Source organism: Xyrauchen texanus, chromosome 4, assembly GCF_025860055.1.
Source record: "Xyrauchen texanus isolate HMW12.3.18 chromosome 4, RBS_HiC_50CHRs, whole genome shotgun sequence".
NCBI classification, from domain to species: Eukaryota; Metazoa; Chordata; class Actinopteri; order Cypriniformes; family Catostomidae; genus Xyrauchen; species Xyrauchen texanus.
This window is the reverse complement of record NC_068279.1, coordinates 38,550,572-38,568,443: the sequence shown is the minus strand read 5'-3', so window position 1 is coordinate 38,568,443 and position 17,872 is coordinate 38,550,572. Positions and strand designations below refer to the sequence as shown.

General features: G+C 40.4%; 1 protein-coding gene across 1 annotated transcript; it reads left to right on the top strand.

Annotated features, from left to right (window-relative positions):
* Positions 1–13,840: 13,840 nt before the first annotated feature.
* mymk (myomaker, myoblast fusion factor) lies at positions 13,841–17,346 on the top strand. The gene is made up of 5 exons (XM_052125809.1): positions 13,841–14,091; positions 16,004–16,118; positions 16,438–16,586; positions 16,785–16,901; positions 17,014–17,346. Exons 1-5 carry the CDS (start codon positions 13,957–13,959, stop codon positions 17,158–17,160), a joined length of 663 nt encoding a protein of 220 aa, XP_051981769.1. The 5' UTR covers positions 13,841–13,956; the 3' UTR covers positions 17,161–17,346.
* The last annotated feature ends 526 nt before the right edge of the window (positions 17,347–17,872 follow it).

Here is a 17,872-nt window from a genome sequence, read left to right as displayed (position 1 = left end):
AGTTGCCATTTCCCACATAGCAGCCCCCATACCCCACCTCATCACATTGGCCCATTCACCCTCGCCCTCCCAAGCCCTCCAACACACGCAGAGCCTGTCTATCCCAGATCATCTTCTCTAATGCTTCCTCCTGTACAGTTACCCAAAGTCTTCCTTTATGGCCTACCACTACCATTCTATATACTGTTCCCCTCCAGAGAGAGCCTTCAGTAGCATGAGAATAACAACACTTAATGGGACTCTTAATAATAATCCTAATGGGAACAATGACCACAACATATATGGAAATTAAAATCTGATATAAGACAACAAACTGGTGACACTACAAAACTGAGCAAACCACACATAAAATAAGATACATTCACTAGCAAAAAATAAAACAAGAAAAAAGATAAAAAGACTCTCCTGAGATTTTATATAAATTTAGTACAGTATTTGTTTTTGTTTTGTTTTGAATTTCCTTCCATATATACTATATGCAAATTTACAGTATGTATAGGTGTGTGTGTGTGTGTGTGTGTGTGTGTGTATGGTATTTACTCTATATATATATATATATATATATATATATATATATATATATATATATATATATATATATATATATTAGGGCTGTCGATTTAACATGTTAATTTAGTGCGATTAATTGTATTAAAAATAATGCGTTAAAAAAAATTACGCGATTAATCGCGATGCCCCCGGATTGTAATAAGGAAGATTCGTGAGAAATGCAAGCTTGTAGTACCACTTGTTTACTCCAGAGGGCAGTAAGTGAAATTTGAGCTGTGTGGCAACATGCAGTTTATACAGTGAACAAAACACTTCAGCAGACAGAACACAAACATGCATCAGGTTCTTGCGTTCAAACACTTGATGGAGTGCAAATTCGAACTAAGTGATCTCTAGATATGTTCTAAGTATTAAACTATATTTAACTTAACACAGTGACCTAAAAAATGCATGTTTATATTTATGACGCAACGCACCCGAGACGCTTGAAATTGACGAGTCCTTAAACAAGCCCTCCCTCATAATAAATCTCGAACTGATTGACAAATTCACTTGCGAAATGGATTGCTGTGAACTGTATGCCAATGATTGCTTATGTTCAATAATATGGTAGTAAAAAATACATGTATATAATTTTTTAATATTTAAAGATAACTATATATAATTATTTCATCATATTGAATTATTGTTATATGAGGGGCTTTCTCAGCAAATATTTGGATATGCGATTAAATGCGATTAATTAATTGGGACATCGTGTAATTAATTCGATTAACATTTTTAATCGATTGACAGCCGTAATATATATATATATACAGTATCTCACAAAAGTTAGTACACCCCTCACATTTTTGTAAATATTTGATTATATCTTTTCATGTGACAACACTGAAGAAATGACACTTTGCTACAATGTAAAGTAGTGAGTGTACAGCTTGTATAACAGTGTAAATTTTCTGTCCCCTCAAAATAACTCAACACACAGCCATTAATGTCTAAACCACTGGCAACAAAAGTGAGTACACCCCTAGTGAAAATGTCCAAATTGGACCCAAAATGTCAATATTTTGTGTGGCCACCATTATTTTTCAGCACTGCTTTAACCCTCTTGGGCATGGAGTTCACCAGAGCTTCACAGGTTGCCACTGGAGTCCTCTTCCACTCCTCCATGACGGAGCTGGTGGATGTTAGAGACCTTGTGCTCCTCCACCTTCCGTTTGAGGATGCCCCACACATGCTCAATAGGGTTTAGGTCTGGAGACATGCTTGGACAGTCCATCACCTTCACCCTCAGCTTCTTTAGCAAGGCAGTGGTTGTCTTGGAGGTGTGTTTTGGGTCGTTATCATGCTGGAATACTGCCCTGCGGCCCAGTCTACGAAGGGAGGTGATCATGCTCTGCTTCAGTATGTCACAGTACATGTTGGCATTCATGGTTTCCTCAATGAACTGTAGCTCCCCAGTGCCGGCAGCACTCATGCAGCCCCAGACCATGACACTCCCACCACCATGCTTGACTGTAGGCAAGACACACTTATCTTTGTACTCCTCACCTGGTTGCCACCACACACGCTTGACACCATCTGAACCAAATAAGTTTATCTTGGTCTCATCAGACCACAGGACATGGTTCCAGTAATCCATGTCCTTAGTCTGCTTGTCTTCAGCAAACTGTTTTCAGGCTTTCTTGTGCATCATCTTTAGAAGAGGCTTCCTTCTGGGACGACAGCCATGCAGACCAATTTGATGCAGTGTGCGGTGTATGGTCTGAGCACTGACAGGCTGACCCCCCACCCCTTCAACCTCTGCAGCAATGCTGGCAGCACTCATACGTCTATTTCCCAAAGACAACCTCTGGATATGACGCTGAGCACGTGCACTCAACTTCTTTGGTCGACCATGGTGAGGCCTGGTCTGAGTGGAAACTGTCCTGTTAAACCGCTGTATGGTCTTGGCCACCATGCTGCAGCTTAGTGTCAGGGTCTTGGCAATCTTCTTATAGCCTAGGCCATCTTTATGTAGAGCAAAAATTCTTTTTTCAGATCCTCAGAGTTCTTTTCCATGAGGTGCCATCTTGAACTTCCAGTGACCAGTATGAGGGAGTGTGAGAGAGATGACACCAAATTTAACACACCTGCTCCCTATTCACACCTGAGACCTTGTAACACTAACAAGTCACATGACACCGGGGAGGGAAAATGGCTAATTGGGTCCAATTTGGACATTTTCACTTAGGGGTGTACTCACTTTTGTTGCCAGCGGTTTAGACATTAATGGCTGTGTGTTGAGTTATTTTGAGGGGACAGAAAATTTACACTGTTATACAAGCTGTACACTCAGTACTTTACATTGTAGCAAAGTGTCATTTCTTCAGTGTTGTCACATGAAAAGATATAATCAAATATTTACAAAAATGTGAGGGTTGTACTCACTTTTGTGAGATACTGTATATATATATATATACACTCACCTAAAGGATTATTAGGAACACCTGTTCAATTTCTCATTAATGCAATTATCTAATCAACCAATCACATGGCAGTTGCTTCAATGCATTTAGGGGTGTGGTCCTGGTCAAGACAATCTCCTGAACTCCAAACTGAATGTCAGAATGGGAAAGAAAGGTGATTTAAGCAATTTTGAGGGTGGCATGGTTGTTGGTGCCAGACGGGCCGGTCTGAGTATTTCACAATCTGCTCAGTTACTGGGATTTTCACGCACAACCATTTCTAGGGTTTACAAAGAATGGTGTGAAAAGGGAAAAACATCCAGTATGCGGCAGTCCTGTGGACTGAAAATGCCTTGTTGATGCTAGAGGTCAGAGGAGAATGGGCCGACTGATTCAAGCTGATAGAAGAGCAACTTTGCCTGAAATAACCACTCGTTACAACCGAGGTATGCAGCAAAGCATTTGTGAAGCCACAACACGCACAACCTTGAGGCGGATGGGCTACAACAGCAGAAGACCCCACCGGGTACCACTCATCTCCACTACAAATAGGAAAAAGAGGCTACAATTTGCAAGAGCTCACCAAAATTGGACAGTTGAAGACTGGAAAAATGTTGCCTGGTCTGATGAGTCTCGATTTCTGTTGAGACATTCAGATGGTAGAGTCAGAATTTGGCTAAAACAGAATGAGAACATGGATCCATCATGCCTTGTTACCACTGTGCAGGCTGGTGGTGGTGGTGTAATGGTGTGGGGGATGTTTTCTTGGCAAACTTTGGGCCCCTTAGTGCCAATTGGGCATCGTTTAAATGCCATGGCCTACCTGAGCATTGTTTCTGACCATGTCCATCCTCTGATGGCTACTTCCAGCAGGATAATGCACCATGTCACAAAGCTTGAATCATTTCAAATTGGTTTCTTGAACATGACAATGAGTTCACTGTACTAAAATGGCCCACACAGTAACCAGATCTCAACCCAATAGAGCATCTTTGGGATGTGGTGGAATGGGAGCTTCGTGCCCTGGATGTGCATCCCACAAATCTCCATCAACTGCAAGATGCTATCCTATCAATATGAGCCAACATTTCTAAAGAATGCTTTCAGCACCTTGTTGAATCAATGCCACGTAGAATTAAGGCAGTTCTGAAGGCTGAAAGGGGTCAAACACAGTATTAGTATGGTGTTCCTAATAATCCTTTAGGTGAGTGTATATATATATATATATATATATATATATATATATATATATATATATATACATAGACTGGCAACCAAAATTTTGTAATAATGTACATATTCTGCTCTTATGGAAAGAAATTGGTACTTTTATTTACAAAAGTGACATTCAACTGACCACAATATATAGTAAGGACATTAAGAACATGAAAAATTACTATTACAATTTGGAAAGAAATGCTCAGAACTTCTTAAACTACTTCAAAGAGTTCTCATCCAAAAATCCTCCACGTGCAGCAATGACAGCTTTGCAGATCCTTGGCATTCGAGCTGTCAACCAATATGCTGCCACACTGGCAGCCATTGTGCTGCCACACTGGACAACCATTTGTCCAGTGTGGCAGCAGGGGCATGGTCAAGGTCAAGCATCCGTCAAGAGTGAGAAAGTGGTAAGGTTGCTTACTCCTGAGCAAGATAATGTTTAACACCTGTTTCTAATTCCAGTGAGCATGGGGATAGCAGCATATAAGCAACCATGCCACAAGCAGAGAAGAGAGAGAGACTGGCACAAGGAAGGCCACGTTGCGTCTGAAGCTGTTGTGTTTAATCTATTGTGTTTGTGAAACTGTTGTGTTTCAGTGACTACGTGCCTGTGAAACTGTTGTGTTTCAGTGACTACATGCCAGTGAAACTGTTGTTTTAGTGACTACGTGCCTGTGAAGTTGTAAAGCACTGAAATGGCTGATTAAAAGTCTCACCTGAGCCTTCCCTGTGTTTTCCTTCCCTTCTGCTGTAAAGTGTTACATCCAGATACTCAGGTGACATTTCAACCCACACTTCCTCTAGCACTTGCCATAGATGTGGCTGTCTTGTCGGGCACTTCTGACGCACCATACAGTCTAGCTGATCCCACAAAAGCTCAATGGGGTTAAGATCCATAATGCTCTTTTCCAATTAACTGTTGTCCAATGTCTGTTTCTTTGCCCACTCTAACCTTTTTCTTTTTCTCTTTCAAAAGTGTCTTTTTCTTTGCAATTCTTCCCATAAGACCTGCACCCCTGAGTCTCCTCTTTACTGTTGTACATGAAACTGGTGTTGAGTGGGTAGAATTCAATGAAGCTGTCAGCTGAGGACATGTGAGACGTCTATTTCTCAAACTAGGGACTCTGATGTACATATCCTCTTGTTTAGTTGTACGTCTGGTCCTTGTTAGAGCCAGTTGTCCTTTTTGTCTTTGAAGACTGTAGTGTATATCTTTGTATGAAATCTATTTGGCCATTTCAAGCATTGTATAGCCTTCATTCTTCAAAACAATGAGTGACTGATGAGTTTCTAGAGAAAGCTGTTTCTTTTTTTGCCATTTTTGACCTAATATTGACCCTAAGACATGCCAGTTTATTGCATAATGTGGCAACACAAAGACAATATTAAGCTTCATTTAACGAACCAAATAGCTTTTAGCTGTGTTTGATATAATGGTAAGGGATTTTCTAGTACCAAATTAGCAATTTAGCATGATTACACAAGTATACGTTGTTGGAGTGATGGCTGTATAATATATATATATATATATATATATATATATATATATATATATATATATATATATATATATATATATATATATATTCTATAAATCACTTTGTAAACACTGTTTTAAAAGGTGCTTTTTTTAAACATGAATTATATTTATTGTTTTACACATAAACCTCAGTAAACCTTGGTAGATTTATACTTAAAAAACACACACACAAGAAAATAATAAAAATATTTGCCAAATTAATAAGAAACAACTTAATTTAGGATACATTCTGCAATAAAAGTCTTTATATGCAATTTTGCTTTTAATGTACTTTAAATTTATTTTAGTTTTATGTGGATAATAAGAAAACATTTTTTGGTGTTTAATAAAAGTCTCACGAGTGAGAGGAAAAAGAGAGAGATGGATGGAGAAAAAGTCTCAGGCAGCCCAGGCAGATTGTTGAGACTAAAGTATTTTATTAATCTAGGTTAATGTTAATTTACACATACACAAATCAATGCTTTACTTTAAAATATACAGTATGTTAACATAATGTTAATGTATTATGAAATAACATGAACAAACTTTTAACCAAAAATGTTTTTTTGCTAAATTATTATTAACCAAGATTAATAAATGTTGTAAATCATTTTTACAGTAGTCAGTGATACCTAATGCATCAACTAATGTAAAAAAATTATGATGAGCGTGATATGAGCACGAATCATTTGTGTTCCGCAACTGCTTTCATGTCCTTGGATAACGTATAACGTGCGAGTAAGGACAGCCAGCGGACTTTCTGGTGCCCTCCTATGGTAAGATGGTGCCCACCTAGGGAGTTGGTGCCCTACACAGACTGCATTATCTGCTAATAGGGATCGCAAGTACTGCACGTAAGTGAGTCTCTAAGTACGCCATTCTATGGAATTCATCCAAAAGCAGATTCATAATTTTTTTCCTTTTGATTTCCACAGAAGAAAGTCATATGAGTTTCAAAATGAGGGTGAGCAAACGATGACAGAATTTTTCATTTTTATTAACTTTTCATAAAAAATTTATCAAACTGATTTGAACAGTAAGCATCAGGTAGAAACGTCTAGTGCGACTAGTGCTTTACATTCTTACATCGTACCTCGCTATCACTGTAATCAAATAAGTTGACCTTAATTAAACTTTTCAAGGCTACACAAAAATTTTATCACAGCAAGACGAATGATTGCAATTATGATGCATGTTTAGCATGCATCTCTAAATGTGAATCCTCATTCCAATCCTGACTAAAAAGGACAGTGATGACCAAGAAAGTGGGATCATCTCTATGTATATGTATCCTAAGCATGAGGGAGGCATTCTTTCATGATTCTTGAACACTCATGTTCCAGAGTCACTTGGAGAATGTCAGGCATGAGGAACTCTCTCTCTCTCTCTCTCTCTCTCTTTCTCTCTCAGTACACTACACCCTTTGTGCTCCACACGCAGGTGCAACAGCTGAGAGTAGAGAGCAGCTGTGACTGTCCGGCCACAAAGCCAATAGCAAGACTCTCCCTCTCGCTTAAAATAACGAAACAAGGACTTTTTTTATGGTTGTGGACTGTGTGAAGTCTTCTTTAGAGACTCATTACAGCCACATAAAAAAAGCCACGGAAGACAGAAATAAGACAACAAACATGTCTGTGATTTATGTACTGTAGTATTTAAGTTGCAGAAATTACAGTCCATCTAGCAGTCTTTTACTGTGCTAAATTTCAACAATTCTTGCTTAACTTAGAGCAACATAACTAAATAACCTTTGTTTCCTGTAAATGTAGCTCTGATTTGATTTAATTTCCTCCAATTACTCTGAATCAAACGGATGTCACATCTAAAGTCACATCTAAAGAGTGCTGTAAGTGGATTTTTTATAACAAATAATTTTTACTGCTTGATAAAATATTAAAGGTTTAGTTCACCTAAAAATGAAAAGTCTCTCATCACTTACCCACATGCCATCCCAGATGTGTACCACTTTCTTTCATCTGCTGAACTCAAAATAAGATTTTTGAAGAATTTCTCAGATCTGTTGGTCCATACAATTGAATTGAAGTGAATGGGTGGCAAATATTTAAAGCTCCAAAATCCACATAAGGGCAGCATAAATGTATTCCTGATGACTCTGGTGGTTTAATCCATGTCTTCAGAAGTGATATGATAGCCGTGGGTGAGAAACAGATCAATATTTAAGTCCATTTTTTACTATGAATTATCCTCCCTGCTCAGTCAATCTCAGCTTCTCTTTCACTTTCCCATTCTTCTTCTGTTTTTGGTGATGCACAGTCTTCATGCAAATCACCCACAATTGGGCAGGGAGGAGAATTTATGATAAAAATAAAATAACTTAAATATTGATCTATTTCTTACCCACACCTTTCATGTCACTTCTGAAGACATGGATTAAACCACTGGAGTCATATGGATTATTTTTATGCTCACTTTATTTTGATTTTGGAGCTTCAAAATGTTGGCACCCATTCACTTGCATTGTATGGAGCAACAGAGCTGATAAATTCTTCTAAAAATCTTTGTTTGTGTTCTGCAGAATAAAGAAAGTCATACACGGAGGGTGTGTACATCATGAGAGAATTTAAATTTTTTGGCAAACTATCAATTTAGGGACACTCATTTTCTTCAGCTCTGGCACTTACATGTCACAGGTGTTGATTTTTATTCAAACATTTCAAATTAACATGAACACAAACCATTTCAATATTTATTTTGTAAAAATGGTTCCCCATCTATCGCTCACTCGACGTTGTGTTGAATGAAGCGACACTAGGGGTCTTTCTTGAAGGCCTCGGTTACCTCTGAATTTGAGAAAAGGCCAATGAGAAATTGGCAGACAGAATTTGCATGTCCCTCCCCCGGACATACGGGTATAAAAGGAGGGAATCGTGCATCTGTCCATTCAGATTTTTTCTTTCTCGTAGCGTTGGTTGGCCAGGATCATCCGACTCGGCTATGCGATTCAGTTTGTCAGGCCCCCGCCCCTTTTCGGCGGTATCCGCTTTACGTAGGTGCACAGCGAAGACGCCAACACCCTATGTGCGGAGATCACGACTACTCAAAAACATGATAGAGCCTGTCCCTCCAGCTAAGACGAAGAAGGGTTTCTACAGCCCTTACATCATCATACCCAAAAAAGGCGGCGGCTTGCGACCGATCCTGGACTTGCGAGTTTTCAACCGGGCCTCGCACAAACTCCTGTTCAAGATGCTCACTCAGTAACACACTCTATTATGTGTCCGGCATCAGGATTGGCTCGCAGCGGTAGACCTGAAGGACACATACTTCCATGTCTCTATCTTGCCTAATCATCGACCCTTCCTACATGTTGCGTTCGACGGCAAGGCGTATCAGTACAAGGTCCTCCCCTTTGGGCTGTTCCTGTCCCCTCGCATCTTCACGAAGTTTGCAGAAGCAGCCCTTGCCACGCTAAGGGAAGTGGGCATCCGCATACTCACTCTCAGCCGTCTAGGGCTTCAGGTCAACTGGAAAAAGCTCTTTGGTCTTGGCCATGTCAGTAGTTGGATTCTTACTGATTGTATGGGGTGGACAGGTGTCTTTATGCAGCTAACGACCTCAAACAGGTGCATCTAATTTAGGATAATAAATGGAGTGGAGGTGGACATTTTAAAGGCAGACTAACAGGTCTTTGAGGGTCAGAATTCTAGCTGATAGACAGGTGTTCAAATACTTATTTGCAGCTGTATCATACAAATAAATAGTTAAAAAATCATACATTGTGATTTCTGGATTTGTTTTTTTAGATTATGTCTCTCACCTACGATGACAATTTCAGACCCCTCCATGATTTCTAAGTGGGAGAACTTGCAAAATAGCAGGGTGTTCAAATACTTATTTTCCTCACTGTAAATGCCATCCTTCCACAAGAAGATAAGTCGCTTATTTACAACAACAATACTTTTCTATGGGTGCTGCACAGTAACATGTACACAGTGACTAGATGAACATTTTTCTGTGTCATATCTGTTACTGTATCATTTAGCATGGCTGGAACATTGTATTCACCAATCAGCATCCAAGTCAGCAACTATCCATTGTATTATAGAGTTTGGAATGTGAGAATCAGGTTACCTTTAGGCTACTGCCCTACAAAGACAAAACACTGTAACTACACCAAGTCAAGTCAAGTGGTTTTTATTGTCGTTCAACCATATACAGTTAGTACAGTACACAGCGAAACGAGACAACGTTCCTCCAGGACCTCGGTGCTACATAAATCAACATAGGATAAACAAAGAACCATATGAGTCTACACAGACTAAAAAACATTTCTACATAAAGTGCACATGCAAACGTGTGCAAAAAAGTACGGGACAGTACAATAATTACTAAAAGGAACAGGACAGTAGGCACAGTAAGAGACAGTGCAGCGCCGACCAGTACACATTTGTAATCTGAGTAGTGCAAAAAGTGACACTTTCTAAAAATGCCAAATGTAAACATAACATACTATGAAATAGTGTTCTATGGACATAACAGTTATTGAGGTAGCAGCCAGGTATAAGTGACAATTAATTAAAGTGCAACACTGGACATGTGCAAAAGTTGGATGGTGCACAGGTGTGTGTGTGTGTGTGTGTGTGTGTGTGTGTGTGTGTGTGTGTGTGTGTGTGTGTGTGTGTGTGTGTGTGTGTGTGTGTGTGTGTGTGTGTGTGTGTGTGTGTGTGTGTGTGTGTGTGTGCCTGTCCAGTCTCTGAGTATTGAGGATTCTGATTGCTTGGGGGAAGAAGCTGTTACACAGTCTGGCCGTGAGGGCCCGAATGCTTCAGTACCTCTTGCCAGATGGCAGGAGGGCAAAGAGTTTGGGTGAGGGGTGTGTGGGGTCATCCACAATGCTGGTTGCTTTGCGGATGCAGCGTTTTGTGTAAATGTCTTTGATGGAGGGAAGAGAGACCCCAATGATCTTCTCAGCTGTCCTCACTATCTTCTGCAGGGCTTTGCGGTCCGAAATGGTGCAAGTCCCAAACCAGGCAGTGATGCAGCTACTCAGGATGCTTCCAATAGTCCCTCTATAGAATGTAGTGAGGATGGGGAGTGGGAGATGTGCTTTTCTCAGCCTTCAAAGATGCTGCTGGGCTTTCTTGGTAATAGAGCTGGTGTTGAGGGACCAGGTGAGGTTCTCTGCCATGTGAAAACCAAGGAATTTGGTGCTCTTGACAATCTCCACAGAGGAGCCGTCGATTTTCAGCGGAGAGTGTTCACTCTGTGCTCTCCTAAAGTCAACAACCACCTCTTTTGTTTTGTCCACATTCAGGGACAGGTTGTTGGCTCTACGCCAGTCCGTTAGCCGCTGCACCTCCTCTCTGTATGCTGACTTGTCATTCTTGCTGATGGGACCCACCACGGTCGTGGCATCGGCGAACTGAGGTCTCCCAGTCAGGAAGTCCAGGATCCAGTTGCAGAGGGAGGTGTCCAGGCCCAGTAGGTTCAGCTTTCAAATCAGGTGCTGAGGAATGATTGTGTTGAATGCTGAGCTGAAGTCTATGAACAGCATTCGAATGTATAAGTCCTTTTTATCTAGGCGGGTGCGGGCAAGATGGAGGGTGGTGGCGATGGCGTTGCCTGTTGAACAGTTGGGATGATACACGAACTGCAGTGGATCTAGTGAGGGGGCAGCTGGGTCTTAATGTGCCTCATGACGAGCCTCTCAAAGCACCTCATGATGATGGGTGTGAGTGAGAAGGGACGGTAGTCATTGAGGCAGAACACTGAAGACTCCTTTGGCACGGGGACGATGGTGGTGGCCTTGAAGCACTTTGGAATGACGGCGCTGGTCAGAGAGATGTTGAAGATGTCGGTAAGAACATCTGCCAGCTGGTCTGCACATCCTCTGAGCACTCTGCCAGGAAAGTTGTCTGGACCTTGACTTGGTCCATCTGCCTTCCGTGGGTTGACTCTACGTAGAGTTTTCCTCACATCAGCCATGGTAAGACAGAGCACCTGGTCGTTGGGAGGAGGGGTGGTCTTCCTCACCACCACGTCGTTCTGCACCTAAAATTGAGCTTAGAAGTCATTCAGTGCATCTGGAAGAGGGGCATCTTTGTCACAAGCAACTGATGTCCTGTAGTTAGTGATGGACTGGATACCCTGCCACATGCGCTGCGTGTCACCGCTGTCCTGGAAGCAACTGTGGATTCTCTGGGCATGTGCTTGCTTTGCCTCTCTGATGGCCCGGGACAGTTTGGCCCTCATTGTTCTTAGGGCCACCTTGTCGCCTGCTCTGAAGGTGGAGTCTCGGGTCCTCAGCAGCACACGCACCTCCGCAGTCATCCACGGCTTAGGGTTGGAGCGTGTGGTGATGGTCTTGGAAAGTGACATCATCAATGCACATGCTGTAGCTGATCACTGATGCTGTGTATTCCTCCAAGTTGGTAGAGTCACCATATGTTGCAGCCTCCCTGAACATGTGCCATTCAGTATGTTCAAAACAGTCCTGAAGAGCAGAGATGGCTCCTGCTGGCCAGGTTTCACCTGATTCTGAAGCGGTTTTGTGCACCCTTGACGAGCGGTCTGTATGCTGGGATTAGCATAACAGAGATGTGGTCTGAGTAGCCTAGGTGGGGCGGGGCTACGTACGGTACACGCCTGTGATATTTGTGTAAACAAGATCAAGCGTGTTCACTCCTCTCATTGCAAAGTCCACATACTGATGGAATTTAGGAAGCACTGTCTTGAGATTTGCATGGTTGAAATCTCCGGCGACAATAAACATTGGGGGTGAGCGTTCTGCAGTTTGCTAATAGACCCATACAGTTCACAGAGTGCTTCCTTAACATTAGAGCTGGGGGGGGGTGTAAACTCTGGTTATAATGACAGTGGTGAATTCCAGTGGTAAATAAAAAGGTCTGCATCTAACAGTCACAAGCTCCACCAGCGATGAGCAGTAGCTAGAGACTAGCATAGAGTTCTTGCACCATTCCGTGTTGATGTAAACACACAAGCCACCACCGCGAGTCTCACCGCACAGAGCTGCATTTCTGTCGGCACGAAATGAGGCGAGCCTGTCTAGCTAAATGGCGGCATCTCTAAACTCACACTGTGTAGTCTGCTGGAGTCGGATGTAGTCCAGTTTATTGTCCAGGGAGCAAATATTTGAGAGCAGGATAGACAGGAGAGCCGGCAGGCTAGGGTTTCTTTTTAGCCTAGCATGGACCCCCACCCTCTTGCCACGCTTCCACTTCCTCTCCCCCGGCCACCGGCTTCAAAAGACCCCGAGGACTGGAGGCCTGGTCTGGAGTGGCCGCCATCTTGGATCAATTCCCCAACACTGAATCTGAGAAAAATAGCTCCAAAGCTACTTGATTTTAATGTGGATTTGGAAGTTACTGCCATTTTCACGCCCAGCTTTCACTGAATCTGAGAATAGTTCAACCAAATCCATCTGTCAAAGGACAGATCATAGTCAAAGATAATGTAGCTATTAAGTATACATGTGTAAATTATTGACTGTTAATTTACAAGAGGGGCAAAGACAGGATAATTTAAGCTAAGCTAAAATTTTTCAGCTGCAAGAAACAGGAAAGACAGAGCATGGAATTTCAACCACATCAAAAATATGACCAGTTAAAAGTGAGAACTTTTTCTTGGGTCCTCTTTGCACATTAATTATGCTCCGAGTATATCAGTACATCTGGTATGGGTCTACGCAAGACTCACCGGTCTCTAACATAAAATGTTTTGTGGCAATGGGAAAACATTTGACAGTGTTGACTACAGCTGCGTCCGAATTACTGTAATTTAAGAGTATGTACTGAATTTGAAAAACTTTGTTGACCATTAATTAAAGTAAGTTAGTTTTTACATTTTACAGCATATAGCAGGGAAGTATGCATATTCAGATGCAGGGTCTGTGATTCTGACAGAATGATTCCACAGAACGTGACACCAGAACTTGAAGTTCACCATAAATGGCTTTAACGTTGTGTCCCTCTGCTGTTGTTTTAGAATCTCAAAAATGTGCAACAGTAAAGCACCACATGACGGCAAGGCCTCTCCCAGTCCTCCATGCACACAGCTGCTGTTCTGATGACCATGTGCATACAGACCCCACTGAGCCATTTAAACTTTAAAGATCCTCCAAAGAGTCAGCTGCTTGTGTGAGCTAAGAAGTGGGTGAGAGTCACTGTACACTTTCTCTATCACTTCTCAGAAAGATTTGGCCATAAGAAACAAGCAGACCATCTCTTAAGTGCTTCTTAAAGTTCTCCAGAAATCCAGTGGCTTGTTATATCAGTCGCAATGGGAGCGTTTATCGCCAAGATGTTGCTACCCACCATCAGCAGTCTGGTATTCCTGCCTGCAGCCAGTGTGGCCGCCAAGAGAGGCTTCCACATGGAGGCCATGGTGTATTTCTTCACAATGTTCTTCACAGCGGTAAGAGAATGGGTCCATTTTAAAGATTTATATTTTTTTTTATAGGAATACAGGGGTTACTTCATCCATTTGAATGGTGTGTGGAAACATACCTAGGGGACTTCAGTATCTTTATAGCTTGTGTCATCTGTTAAAATGTCATTTGTAATATTGTACTTGTGTTCAATGCTTTAGAATGCATCTACTCAATGAGTTGCAAAGTAGCCAATTAAGTAAAGTACACAAACCTCAAGCTGATTAATTTAGCTGAATCTGAAAAACAATTGATGGTGATGCAAAACTGCAGCTGTGCCTCTGTCTGTGGCCATATACACACTACAGCGTTTGTGTGCGCTGCAGATTCCCCACCAGCAAAGAAATTATCCAGAAGAGATGTATTATTATCTGACAATGTATAGTTAACTGCCATTGACAGAATCGCTGTGTTATGTTTATTAGTGTCTAAGCGGTTGTGGACTCTAATGTTCATGGTATTTACTGAACTGTGTGTGTACAGAACGGGGTAAGCACTGAAAGGTGAACTGAAAACCGAATTTAGTGGCAGTGTGTATGTGGCCTATGACATTAAGGTAGTTCTTTCCCATACATTTTCCAGTCAAAAACATGAAAAGTTATATCTAATCTCATATAGGGATTTTTAAATTTACATTGGGGTACAATATTCTATGACCTCTTGTGAAAATGTCTTTATTTTGCTTTTTTTTTTATTATGACAATTATTATAACAATTTAATTGGAAAATATATATTGGTATGTACCCCCTTTTATTTTAAAAGAAATGTTCCAGGTTCAATACAAGTTAAGCTTAATTGACAGCATTTCTGGCATAATTTTGATCAACCCCAATAAATTATTTTGGCTCAAATCTTTCAAATAAAATCAAAAAATAAAATCATAGTTACAGTCAGGCATGTACAGTGATATGGAAGTGAATGGGGCCAGTCCACAAACATTATATCATTCACTGTTTCAAAAGTATAACTACTAGGTGTAACCATAATATTGTTAACATGAGTTTAGTGTGATAGAATCAGGGATTTGCCGGCATTACAGCATTTACCAGATTACAAGGTTTAGGGCTACAACAGGGCTAGAGGCACACCTTAAGAAATGTGCTTTTTCTCTGGTCACACAGTGTATCAAGAATGGAAAAAAACATGTATTTTTATTGAATATTGATGCTGCAATATCATTTGTGTGTGAAAAGACATAATAATGAAAGGTTGTTTTTATTTAGTTTTATTTATTTTTTACTTTTAAAGGTGGGGTAAAATACCCCAGTATTTAGAGTAGAAGGCCCCCAGGGGGATTATAGTGATACTGTGTAAATATAGTGACAATAGTAATAGGGGAAAAATTGTCAACTTAGGCGAGTACTTTTGAGACAGAAAGATTTTTTGAGTAACAAATTAAGATAATGTTTATTCAAAATAACCACATCAGAAAAGTATGCACCATTTTCTGTTAATTTCAATCACATTAAGTATTCTTTAAACAAATTAATCTCCATTGTGATTGGATGAATCACTGGGAGCCCACTTTGAACAGTTTTCAAAGCAAATATTGGTGTTATGCCATAATGACAACCAAGTTGTAATATTTGATCCAACTTTACACACATTACGTAGTAAGCCATTTTATAAAACTAAAATGAGGCTTGAGCAATAATCCATGTTATCCCAGCATGATAGAGTATCTTGTGTGCTTCAACAAAAGCAAGGAATTCTGACCTATTGTACATATATCATAAATCAGCTGACATTTCATTAATGACCTAGAAATCTAAATATTTCTTAATATTCCCTAAATAGTTCTCCTTCATTTTACTTCAATACATTTCTTTGATTTAAAATGTCTTAAACACTTATTAATCTTCCTCATTAATCCAAGTGTTCTCACCGTCTGTGTTCAGATTTACCATGCATGTGATGGTCCGGGCTTGTCCATACTCTGTTTCATGAAGTATGAGATTCTAGAGTACTTCAGCGTGTACGGCACAGCTATCTCTATGTGGGTCACACTACTAGGTGAGAAAACAACCTTCTACTGTATAACATAAATCTAATTACTGTGCAAAATAGATTCAAAGACTTCATATTTCCCTATGTACACATTGACCAGATCTTTTAGCTAATGTTCTGCAATTGTAGATATTCATTACATCTGTAAGCCATTTAAAGTGTAATACTACATGGTGTTCTCCTACATGGGTCAAACAGTCAGCAAAGTGATTAAAATATTACTTTTCTTAGGCAATGTTAACAATATGACAAGAGTTTATATCTAGCATTCCACTGTGTCGTGCAAAGGATACTGAATATGCTCAATTCTCTAACACTCATCCAGCACTGGGAGATTTTGATGAACCAAAGCGCTCATCACTCACCATGTTTGGGGTACTAACTGCGGCTGTGAGGATCTACCAGGACCGCTGGGGCTACGGCATCTACTCTGGCCCCATTGGAACAGCTGTCTTCATGATAACAGTCAAATGGGTGAGTCTGAGAAGCATCCGATGCTGCTCATCTGCTCTTACAGTGAACATATGACATGTTTTTAATCTTGTAGGTCTGCAAAATGTCCCAAATAAGACCGACAAGGAACTGTATTTTGCTTAATGGAGCCGTAAGATTTTATTTTCTACCACAAATGAATTCACAGGGTTTTACAATGTTGTTTTTCCTGTGTTTCAGTTACAAAAAATGAAGGAAAAGAAAGGTCTTTATCCAGACAAAAGTGTTTACACTCAACAAGTGGGTCCGGGATGCTGCTTTGGTGCTCTTGCTTTGATGCTTCGCTTTTATTTTGAGGTAAAAAAAATATGTGCAGCTTCACTGAGAGAATGCATTACATAGTTTGTTAAAAAAAATTAAATAATAATGCTTAAAGCTGTGGTAATGACTTGCTTGTTTACTCCTGTAGGAGTGGGACTACGCTTACGTCCACAGTTTCTACCATGTGTCACTGGCTGTGTCCTTTATTCTGCTGCTACCCAAGAAGAACCGCTATGTTGGGACAGGCCGCAACGCAGCCAAACTCAAATGCTACACCCTCTGCTGCTGTGTATGATGCATCTTTTTATCTGAGAAAAGCTGTAGAGGTGATCCTCACCCTGAGAGTCTATATAAGATGACAAACTGTCTCAAAGTGAACATTTCAAGGGTTAGGTCAGCCAAAAAAATAAAAAAAAATGTTATAATTTACTCACCCTCATGTTATTCCAAACCCATATGGCTTTCTTTGTACGGTGGGATACAAAAGGAAACATTTTGAATAATGTCAGGTCACTCTTTTCCATGCAGTTACAGTGAATGGGGAATGGAGCTTTTAAGCTTCCAAAAGGACATGAAAGCACTATAAAAGTATCATTAAAGAGAACCATATGACTTGTGCACAGTGACAGAAGCTATTCTTTTTTTCTTTTCTTTTGAAGCTACACAATAGATTTGTGTGAGGAAGAGACCATTATTTTAAATCATTATTCACTGTTAATCCTGACGCCTGTCTTGTCGCATTCATGAAAGTAGCAGCAATGTTCAATTCATGAACAAATTGTTCTTTTGAGTCCGATGTTTTCAATGAAGCAGTCGATTCGCAAACACTGAACGATTGATTGAAAGATTAATTTACAAATCAGGCTGATTAATTTTTCAGATATAGCTTACTAATTCAATGATTGGTCGCAGCAGTTCTTGAGGTTTCAGTCTGTTTCTCACACAAAACAGAAAAGAAAAAAAAATCATATTACTTGGAATATAGTGTACAAGTCATATGGACCACT